This window comes from Pinus tabuliformis, chromosome 3_2 (genome assembly GCF_031772625.1).
Source record: "Pinus tabuliformis cultivar Carrire ecotype Pingquan chromosome 3_2, CPIR1, whole genome shotgun sequence".
Lineage (NCBI taxonomy): Eukaryota > Viridiplantae > Streptophyta > Pinopsida > Pinales > Pinaceae > Pinus > Pinus tabuliformis.
The window spans coordinates 706061737-706073344 of NC_142302.1; the positions used below are offsets into that span (position 1 = coordinate 706061737).

At 34.5% G+C, this 11608-nt stretch overlaps 1 protein-coding gene across 1 annotated transcript; it reads left to right on the forward strand.

The window, feature by feature from the left end:
- The first annotated feature begins 1830 nt into the window (after positions 1–1830).
- On the forward strand, positions 1831–9782 carry LOC149182601 (formate dehydrogenase, chloroplastic/mitochondrial-like). The gene is made up of 8 exons (XM_089416896.1): positions 1831–2190; positions 5363–5534; positions 7362–7547; positions 7681–7883; positions 8023–8174; positions 8312–8436; positions 8784–8896; positions 9137–9782. Exons 1-8 carry the CDS (start codon positions 2089–2091, stop codon positions 9248–9250), a joined length of 1167 nt encoding a protein of 388 aa, XP_089273022.1. The 5' UTR covers positions 1831–2088; the 3' UTR covers positions 9251–9782.
- The last annotated feature ends 1826 nt before the right edge of the window (positions 9783–11608 follow it).

Here is an 11608-nt window from a genome sequence, read left to right on the forward strand (position 1 = left end):
CAATGCACCCCATCACCATCTATTCTACATCACATAGACGAAAATACAATTATTATTCATTTTAGATTTGAGACTTTTGTGATCCATATTGTAGATAAATGTCTTTCAGATTAATCACAATGATGTGATTAATCCGAAAGACATGTATCTATTATTCATTTATTAAAAATAAATGAATAATAATAATTTAATAATAATCTATTATTCTATTATATCTTTTTAATAATAATTTAGAAGATATTACATAAATATTTTTTTAATAAATTACAATACATAACTTAAATTAATAATAATAATTTAATAAATGAATAATAGATACATGTCTTTCGGATTAATCACATCATTGTGATTAATGTGAAAGACATGTATCTATTATTCATTTATTAAATTATTATTAATTTAATTTATGTATTTCAATTTATTAAAAAAATATTTATGTAATAGCTTCTAAATTATTATTAAAAAGATATATTTTAAAATAAAATTTAGTTTTATATAAATAAATATTATATAATAATTATGTAGCAAAAAGTATTTTATATTTAATAATTTAAATTCAATTCTTGATATGTTCTTATCAAATATATTATTATAATGGCTTAATGAAATATTTAAAATCAAATTTATTAACAGTTATATCACATTCTCTTTATTCTCCATTTCTTCATGAGAATAAACCGCACTACATGGTTCAAAACTAGTGAACCAAAATATTCATGATGTGATTTCTATAGAAAGTATTTCTCATTATTTATGTATTTATTATTTTAATTTTTTTTGTAAGTTTGGTACACTTTCTTTATTCCCCATGAATTAAGTTTCTCTGTATCACACTCTCCTTATTCTCCATATTGTCATGACGATGAACCACATTAGATGGTTCAAAACGAGTCAACCAAATATTCGTGATGTGATTTCTATCGAAAGTATTTCTCATTATTTATGTATTTATGTATTTTACTTTTATTTTTTTGTAAGTTTGGTACACTCCTTATTCTCAATGAATTGAGTTTCTCTGTATCACACTCTCCTTATTCTCCATGAATTAAGTTTCTTTGTATCACACTCTATTTATTCTCCATCTTGTCATGACTATGAACCCGTAACTTCACATCAAGGAGTGCCTTAACAAAGCACCCAATCACTGTTTATCTAAAACCTCGTGGATATTATTTCTTATTTTAATGTACTTAAGAGGAATCCAATTTATTATATTGATGTATTTATTATTTTATTCAATTTAAAGTATGTAAGTGGATTTTAATTAATTAAAATATATATTTTTAAAATTACAAGTTTGAATAATGTTTTGGTTAAGTATTTTACGTTTTGAAATTTTTTATTAGAATCTAGTAAAATAATTTTTAATTAAATCTTCTTTTTTTTTATTATTTAAAATTTACATTTAAATATATAAATAAATTTAATATTTTAAAAATTCATTGAGAAAAAATTTAAATATCAAACTTATAATTCTAATGGATTCTTACTGAATTTAAAATAAATTTAACAAAAAAATATTAAAAAAAACCTTTCAAAATAAAATAATTAAAATACTAATTAAACTTCTACTACTTGCGAAAAGCAATGCTAAATAAAAACCTTTCAAAATAAAATAATCAAAATACTAATTAAACTTCTACTAATTGCGAAAAGCAATGGTAAATAAAGAAGTTCTATAGTGTTTGATTAAACTACGACTTTAAAATTAAATCATCAACCATAAAATTCAGTGAATTAGGAACAAGTGACCATATTTTAAATGTCGAATGAAAATGTGTCTGTAGTAGTTGTAATTCTGGGGATTATGTCCGTAAAATAATAAAAAATCTGTATTCTTGTAAGATTGTCTTACGGGATCATCAGGATCTGTAATGTAATGTAAAAGAAATCCATAATCTAACTAATGCTGATGATGTCCTATACGTCTCATCATCTCGAGACTCGCAAATTCAATTGAAACTAGAAATTACATATTTAAACCAACCCCTGGGGCCAAATTCGTTATCCATTAGCCATTGCTACCACACTGGCTGACCTTCTTCTGAGCTAGATTTCTCTTCTTTGTTCTAGTTGGTGTTTCTAGTCATGGCGAGCAGGAGAGCTGTTATATCTGCATTTCGAGCTGCGAGTAGAAGGCCAATCTGCTCCCCAGTCTCTTCTATCGCATCGTCTGTCAGAGAATTGCATGTAAGTGATGATCACCCTCTCTTTTTTTGGGACTGAAGTTGGGTTTTATGTGAAGATGGGTAAGTTGATGCTTGCCATGTATGAAGGTCTGAGATAGAAGTATAAGTGCGTTTGATGATTCACTGCTGCAGGAATGCAGATTTTTCCTACTTTTTTTTCCCAATTTTTCTTACTTGTGGTATTATTTAAAAGGCTTTTCTCTGATTTGTTATTGAGATAATGAACCCCATTCTAATGGAATTAGTATTGTCATCATGATACTTTCATTTATTTTCTTACCTTTTCTGCATATACCCAACTCAGTTGGAAGATCTATCAGTCTATGATCAGGGCTTCACATTGCATGCATATATATGGTTCAAACCCTGGCGGGTGTAGAGCCTTTGTCTGTGAGAGAGGGGAGATCTATCTGTCTATGATCAGGGTTTCACATTGCATGCATGTATTTGGTTCAAACCCTGGCGAGTGTAGAGCCTTTGTCTGTGAGAGAGGGAAGGTTTTGAGCCCAGGAACTTGGTTTTCCTCCATCATCAAGAGGACATATCATCTCCCACAAACCAAACTGGCTGTGACATTAATAAGATACTCTATCCTTTTAATATCACGATAATATATAATTTTCAAACGGACATATCATCTCCCATAGACCAAACTGGTTATGACATTAATGAGATACTCTATCCTTTTAATATCATGATAATAATTCTCTTTTGTGTTAGATTTTAGACCAAACTGGTTATGACATTAATGAGATACTCTATCCTTTTAATATCATGATAATAATTCTCTTTTGGGGTAGATTTTATTTTCCCGATGTTGATATGTTTCTGCATCATCTCCCACAAACCAAACTAGCTGTGACATTAATAAGATACTTTGTCCTTTTAATATCATGATAATATATAATTTTCAAAAGGACATGTCATCTCCCACAAACCAAACTGGTTATGACATTAATAGGATACTTTATCCTTTTAATATCATGATAATAATTCTCTTTTGTGTTAGATTTTATTTTCCAGATGTTGATATGTTTCTGCAAAGGCCCTCTATCTTGGGCTCACAAAGGCATATTGTGTTTTGATTTTATTTTTCCCTATCTTGATATGTTTCTGCAAAGGGCCTTTATCTCCTATCTTGTGCTCTCAGAAAGTATCCTATTAATGTCAAGATAATAATTTTCTTTTTTGTGTTAGATTTTATTTTTCCTGATCTTGATGTGTTTCTGCAAAGGGCCTTTATCTCGAGCTCTCAGAGGCATATTGTATTTTGATTTGATTTTTCCTGATCTTGATATTTTTCTGCAAAAGGCCTTTATCTTGTGTTCTCAGAGGCATATTAATGAGTTTTTTTGCCATTGATACACCTTTTGAGCGGCTTTATTGGATCCTTTCAAGAAAGGTGATTTCAACAGGGCCAAGGGTCACTGTAAACGTTATTAGTATATCGTAAGCAACCAGACCATGATGATCAGAAAACCGTAAGTGGTTGTTGTGGACCTCCCGATGCTCAATAAGCATGAAACGTTTTATTTCAGCCTTGAGCTTTGCTAGTTCGGAAAAAAGTCATCCTCTGTAAAAAATTCATTCATTCTATATTGATATAAGTTGAATGCCTCAATTATGTAATGCAGAACATCATTGATTTTTCTTGGAGTGATGAACCCTTATGACCCAATTGGAATGGAGAATGTAAGAAGCTATGAATGGATGTTTATTTTCTTCTGCTTTGATTTCTATGACATTTTTTCATGTGCTTCTGCTTAGGAACTGCTTTCCAAGGAAAATATATCCAATTGCAAATTTTCTAGCTTTATTTTATATTTTTTTCAAGGAAAATCACATAGGAAACTTAAGGGACGTTTCTTGATATTTGTGGATGGCATCCCTCATAAACCAGATGGAAAATACTAATGTGCCTCACTATGGTGGAATTCAAACTGGGCACCTGCCGGTATGGAATAAGCCAAATGTCCAGTAAACATTATTGAGCTAGCTGCTAAATCTTTGGGCCATATGGCTTTATATTATGCGAAGTCATGGGATCTGATTTTTCCAACCTTGTATGCTCTCTCAAGTAGGGTACTTACCTCAGGTAAAAGGGCTGGTTTACTGGAGCATAGTGAAATGTTGGTCCTTTTCAGTAGTTTTGACCTCCATTGCTCACTCTTCTAGCTCCAGAGTCCAGGTTCAAGGAACCCTGCCTAATGGGTGAGTGAGTTGCAAAAACGAGTTGAACAGGAAGGTCAAAAGAGAGGAAGAGTTGGCTCAGGTAAGTAAGGTACTTACCTGAGTTAGTAGGGTTGGTTATATCTACTCTGCTTTTGCAGAGAATCCAAACTCCATATGAGGATTACCCAATTTGGAGTCCAGACTTGCATCAAATATACTGACAGTATCGTGATCTTTGATCTACTTTTATGCTTTTGTAAAAGGCTAGTGTTCTGACTCCCCTCAATGGTGAATCCAATTGGTGATCGAAGGGTTACATCAATGAATGATGTGCAGGATGATTTTGTTTTCATTTGTTCTAACTTCTGATCTATGTGCCGTAATGTTAGAAGCTCGTGCATAAAGACTCTTCAATAACATCATTAGTGGATTTTGCACATTTGGGGAACCAGGAGCAGTATCAAGTTTCAGTTATCACTATCGTTAACATGATTGCATTTTCCTTTTTGTTTCCTATTTTCCTAATGGTTGAGTGAGTTACAAACGAGTTGAACAGGGAGTTGTAAGTAAGGTACTGACCTGAGTTAGAAGGGTTGGTTATACCTACTCTGCTTTTGCAGAGAATCCAAACTCCATATGAGGGTTACCCAATTTGGAGTCCAGACTTGCAGCAAATATATTGACGGTATGATGATCATTGATCTACTTTTATGCTTTTGTAAAAGAATAGTGTTCGGACTCTCCTCAATGGTGAATCCAATTGGTGATCGAAGGGTTATATCATATGAATCATGTGCAGGACGGTTTTGTTTACATTTATTCTGATCTATGTGCCGTAATGTTAGAAGCTCTTGCATAAAACCCTTCAATAACACCATCTGTGGATTTGAACATTTTGGAAACCCGGAGCAGTATCAAGTTTCAATTATCACTCTCATTAACAAGATTGTATTTTCTTCTCTGCTTCCTATTTTTCTAATTTATATGGTCTTATGTTTCAGGCACCTGCAGGAAGTAATAAAATTGTTGGAGTCTTTTATAAAGCCAATGAATATGCTTCGCTGAATCCAAACTTTCTTGGGTGTGTTGAGAATGCTTTGGGCATACGAGAATGGCTGGAATCTAATGGTCACCAGTACATTGTGACAGATGACAAGGAAGGTCCTGACTGTGGTAAGTTGGGTCATGCAGTGATTTCCTTTGTTATGTAGTTAGTACTCCTGCAAAATAAAATTAATGTGTCTTTTTGAAGTTCTTAATTTAACATGATCATATGCATAGAAGTTGCGCAGGGGATAACTTAAAATTATCTGTAGTTTCAGAACATAGAAGGGAAAGTTTCCAGTGTTGCCAGGATTGTGGCTTGAACCCGCCATTAGCCAAGTTTGAAATGAGTCGTCAGGCAAATGTGTTTTTCCAACTTGTCTGAGTCAAACTTGGTTGTTGACAGAGTTTGATTTTTCAACTTGTCCAAGTCAAACTTGTTTGTTGACAGAGTTTGACAGAGTTTGACCTCTGAGTATGAGTATGACTTAGTTGACTGAATCAAACTTGTCTAATAAGGCCTATAAAAACCCTCATGCAGCCCAATTTAGGTTATTTTTACCTCTGCTGGGTTCATTGCTTCTCTACTGGGTGATTAATTTCTGTGAAACAGACTGAAGGGAGGTCATGTTGTCGCACCCAGGGCACTGACCAATGCTTATATATTTTCGTCAAAATATGTGTATATCTTTATCTTTTTTACTCTCCAATTTTGTTCTGAATTTTTTCCCTCTCCTTGTCCAAAACTTGGGGCTTCCGCCTCCCCGAATTTTCCTTGATTATGCATCTGCTAACGCTTGAAGGGAGCTGTGCTAAACTCCACCTCTTTAAACTGTTAGAAGCCCAAATGCCCTGTTTCTTTCTGTATCCATGTATACCACTAGGCTATATGTTCTCTGTGTTGGTGAAGTGATAACATGGAATTTAAATTCCCTACTAGGCTACATGTACTGTGCTGTCGAATTGGCCCCGTGAAACTTGAAATCATGATAACTGATTTGGAATTGCGATTTTTTTATTCTATCTGCTAACACTAGAGTGCTAGGACACACTCATCAAGCTATGTACACCAGACTTAATAAATGAATAAACTGTGGTCTAATTGTTAGCAGGTCTCATTTGTCTAACTATAGTTACTAGCCATCAAAAGCACAGAATAAGATTTAGAGCTAATGCTAAATGTGTATCAGCAGGGTTTTGCTTGGTAGAGTTTCTTTGATTGGACAGGGCACCATCTATAAATGCCCTTGCTGATTCTTGTATTGTAGAATCTTCTTGAAAATTTATGAAAAACAGTTCCCCTAGAAACCTGAGACGGCCTTCTAACTCAACTGATATGTCTTTGACTTGGGAGGTATAATTACATGGTAGTAACATCATACTTGAACTCCACATCACATGAAGTCATCTTTCTTTTTTGGGTCCGGAGAAATATTGCCCCTCACTTCCACATTTTAGGCGTTCCAAGGGAGGGTACTGGCATCTTGCTAACCCCCTGCAGATTTCCTCCCTCTTCCCCAGTTTTTCTGGATGGACGGGGGTAGTAACCGCTAGCTGAAATACCAGCTGGTAACCCCAAGGTATTTAATGAGATTTTCTCCTGTGAAATTTCACAGAAGAGCCAACCCTTGGGATATAAAATCATGTTATCTGTTATTGATATGAGTGAATAGTTTATGTCCTCTTCCTTTTGTTCCCCATTTCCTGAATAATCAATGTAGATGGTATGCGCTGCCTCAAGAAGTGAGATATACAGAATATCTTGTCAAAGTCATAAATGACTTCTGGTTATTCACAAGTGAAGTTGGGTGGTTGTTTCCACAATCCAATCGATTAATTTTCTTGTATGCCTTCCCTTTCCTACTTGCTAGCATGGATCGTCAAAATGTATTGCTTCTACACTTGAGAATTGTAACCCACTGTGGACTAAACTTACACAATTAATTTCCTTTGCAGAACTTGAAAAGCACATACCTGATGCGCATGTTTTGATTTCTACGCCTTTCCACCCAGCCTATGTGACAGCAGAGAGGATCAAGAAGGCAAAGAACTTAAAGCTTCTTTTGACAGCTGGTATTGGTTCTGATCACATTGATCTAAATGCTGCAGCAGCCGCTGGTGTGACTGTTGCAGAAGTTACAGGTACTATTTCTGAAATTATATCGCTTGTCACTGCCCTGTTGACCAAGTTCACGCTATGGGCATTTTAGTATGAACAAGTTTCTGCAATGATTCTTCATAATTTAACTGAGGGCTTCTTCAACAATTTTTACAGGAAGTAATGTGGTGTCCGTGGCAGAAGATGAGCTAATGCGCATTCTCATATTGATGCGAAACTTTGTGCCTGGATATAAGCAAATTGTCGAGGGTGATTGGAAAGTGGCAGCAATTTCTTACAGGTCATATGATCTAGAAGGGAAAACTATTGGTACTATTGGTGCAGGGCGTATTGGCAAAGAACTACTTAAGCGTTTGAAGGTATTCTTAGGACGTACTTCATGTTGCAAACTTCTAAAAAATCAGTGATAATTATTATGCGTGCTGTTTGTTTCAAAATTTCAATCTAATAATAAACATTACATGTTGAATTGCGTTCCTTTGTGGTTTCTTTGTACAGCCTTTCAATTGTAAGCTTCTTTACCACGACCGTCTTTCTATTGGACCCGAATTGGAAAAGGAAACTGGAGCAACATTGGAGACAAATCTTGACGAAATGCTACCTAAATGTGATGTAGTTGTCATTAATATGCCTCTTTCTGACAAAACTAGGTGCGTTATCACAATTTCATAAATAATCTCTCCCATTATTCAGTCAGAGAGAATGCAATCTCAATAGAACCTATATTTTATACAACTTGTGAACAGAAACCTAATTATTGTTTCTCTTGCCCTTTTGGTTACAATAGGGGAATGTTTAACAAGGAGAAAATCAGCAAGATGAAGAAGGGTGTATTGATTGTGAACAATGCTCGAGGGGCCATCATGGATGCTCAAGCAGTTGCTGATGCTTCTGCAAGTGGACAAATTGGAGGTCAGTTACATTTATTCAACTCCTGTTCATATTGCCTTCCCAGTGTCAATAATGGACATAGAAGTCCCATCATCAAATATTTCTCTCAGATTCAGAAAAAGCATGATACTTTGCTAATAAAACAATGTAACTGTATTTTTGTGCTTTGGCAGTCCTTTTGTCATTCTCGGAGGCAATTAAACGACAATGAATCGATTTTCTGTGTTTTAAATTTCTAAACTATGCCCCTGTTTGTTAGAACAAGTTAGTTTGCCAATTGCAGTGATCAAAACAAGTACGTTGCTAACTGCAAATTGCAGTGATGGAAACAGGTACATTGCTAACTCTTGGGACTTTCTGCAATGCAGGTTACAGTGGAGATGTTTGGTTTCCTCAACCTGCTCCAAAAGATCATCCATGGCGCTCCATGCCAAACCATGCCATGACTCCCCATATCTCTGGGACTACAATAGATGCCCAGGTGTCTGATTTCATCCAATTTCACCCCTTTGTTTCTAGAAATTACTTTGATTGACAAACGTACCTCATAAATAATTCAAAAATTCAATTATATTGCATCATGCTCCATTGCACAAAGCTTTAATGCTGTCATTAATTTATCATTTTTGTCATCTTTGGAAGCAGAAAATAAGGATCATAAAAAATACAGAGATATTCTTGAGAGTTTTCTAACTAATTGTTCATAAAATCTGTACTTCAGATAAGGTATGCAGCTGGAACGAAGGATATGCTAGACAGATACTTCAAGGGAGAAGATTTCCCTTCGCAGAATTACATTGTGAAGGAAGGAAAGCTGGCCAGTCAATACCTATAAAAAAATTCATGTTGGATGCTAAAGCAGATGATTCATCCTGTTGAAGGCTGCTTTATCTGGAATAACAAGCAAGAGCCAGAATAGAGCTCGCTTCCCTCGAATAAAACAGTGCATCAAATATTGAATTGTCAAATACATTCCTGAGACCAATGATGCTTCAAAGCATTATGCAGGAATGAATGATAGAAGATTAGCATGAAGCTCATTCCATCTGATTTTATAGGTTAGTAGTTTTGAAATAAACTATCTCTAAAATAGAGTGAAGTCAGCGCTTTAGTCCTTTGTGGCTATTGACGCTTGAAGTTGGCTCACGGATTCAGGTAATGCTATGCATCTTTTCTACTAGCAGAGAAATGAACCTTTGTTCGTGTATGGAAGGGCAGGTTTCTGCCTTGTCTTGGTGTGGTTTTCAGATAAATCTATGTTGAAGTTTCTCTTGATTATAGCCATACTCAAGTCATTGGCTTTTCTCGGTATTTAATTTTTAGTGTTTATGTAGCCTGATTTGGTGAATATATAGTATTTGGGTTAATCTCTGGTAAATGGGGTTCCACTTAATTTGTGGACTTCTAGGTTCTATATTAGACCATATGCAAGGAGGTATAAGACCATGTAATTCTCATAAAAGTAACCTCAATATCTTTTTAGTTTATTTCATTGCAAATTTTATGACCATGTAATTCTTCTAAAAATAATCTCTTTATCTTTTTAGTTTGTTTCATTACAAATTTTATATTTGTGCACAGGTTATCTATTGTAATTTATTGCCGGATATATTTTTTTTAATAGGTTTGTTTCGTTCTTAATGGACAATGTACATTTCTTCATTTTTAATTAATATATGTGAAGTTTCTTGTTGTCGGTTCATGGTTGTTTATGGTTGTTTGTGATTGACATGTTTTCTATATATAAAAGTAATTGGAATTGTGCTAAGCTGTTTCTCCTGAGCATTTCGAGTTATTTGTTATGCATATTGTATTATCATAATGTATAATATTGAGTAATATTTTCATTGATGTTATAGGGACTTTTTAGACTTTTATTACAATTATTTTATGAGTCAAAATCCAGAGGTATTTTGTTGATTCTATATTCTAAAATGTTGTTTTCTACTTTTGTTACATAAATTCTCATTTTGTATGCACTTGAAGTGTGGATTATATAGTGCCCCAAGTTATGCTCTGATGCCTTTGTTGGTAATTTTCAAAGTGGCTAGCGGTCCAAGACCTACTTATTAATATTCTATGTCAAAGTCTCCTCATATACACATCAAATGAGCCCCCTTGATGGTTGTCATGTCTACCTAGCTTTGAAATAGCCATAGTTGACCTACTTGCAAGCATAGTTAAAAATCATTGAGTTGTCTAATTACACGAAGACAAACTCTCTTCAGCTCTATTGTTGAACCAAGTTATAACTTGATTATGAGTTTTGACTCTTTGCTTGCAAGGCAAACTTATTGGCCATCTGTGAGACCTATGGGGATTCATATAGTTATGCATTGCTAATTTCAGACCTTTGTAAGCAAGTTCTTCACTCAGAGAATTCACCTAAACATTGGGTAGCTAAAACATGAAAGCTCTTATCAAACTTGCAACCTCTGAATATGTCAATCCACAAACACATATTGCTAGAAATATTAACATCAAACATGAGATATGGAGCTCTCAATATGACATTTGACTTCATTGAAAGAAGAAAATTACTTTGCTATAGTACAACACCTAATTATGCTAACCATATTAGTGGAAGATACATTGCATATAGACACCCAATGAACCCAAATGTCCTAGATTAGTGTGCCCTCATGCATGGATAACATTGCTAAGAATAGTGCTCCACATTGGACTAAGCCACAACTTGCATTGATCAAGCCTTTGGATTGAAGAGAAACCGATGTATGGCCTCCTTGGGATTTGTCCCTCTTCTATAATAGATCAACCTCATCATGCAATATACATAATATAATTTACCCTATGTTCCTACAAAATTGTGCCTTCTCAAAAATCTAAAACAAGAATTTAACTAATGTTGGTGCATGTATGTTGTAGGCATGTACACACCCTCCACCAACTTGTTGATATAACACTGGCATTTCTCCTAAAGTAGACTAATGTTGCATGTAGCTTGATCTCCCTTCAATTTTATGCACGCATATCTAGGTATGAGTCCATAATCATTGTTGTGCCATGAAGAAAGAGAACCAACTATATAGAAAAGAAGATAAAAAGTTTAGCACTCCCTCTTTGAGAAAAGTATTATCTACCAAGTCTTGTCTGTCCTTTGCCAAGAGCTTAGTCAAAATTTCTACCACTTGTGAATTTCACGGAACGTTCTCAAGAACAACTACTCCCTTCT

Excerpts from the sequence above, each read along its gene's own strand:
- LOC149182601 (XM_089416896.1), top strand. The coding sequence starts at position 2,089 with ATGGCGAGCAGGAGAGCTGTTATATCTGCATTTCGAGCTGCGAGTAGA. Across the intron at positions 7,884-8,022 it reads AACTACTTAAGCGTTTGAAG|CCTTTCAATTGTAAGCTTCT; the intron begins GTATTCTTAGGA and ends TTCTTTGTACAG. Across the intron at positions 8,437-8,783 it reads TGCAAGTGGACAAATTGGAG|GTTACAGTGGAGATGTTTGG; the intron begins GTCAGTTACATT and ends TCTGCAATGCAG.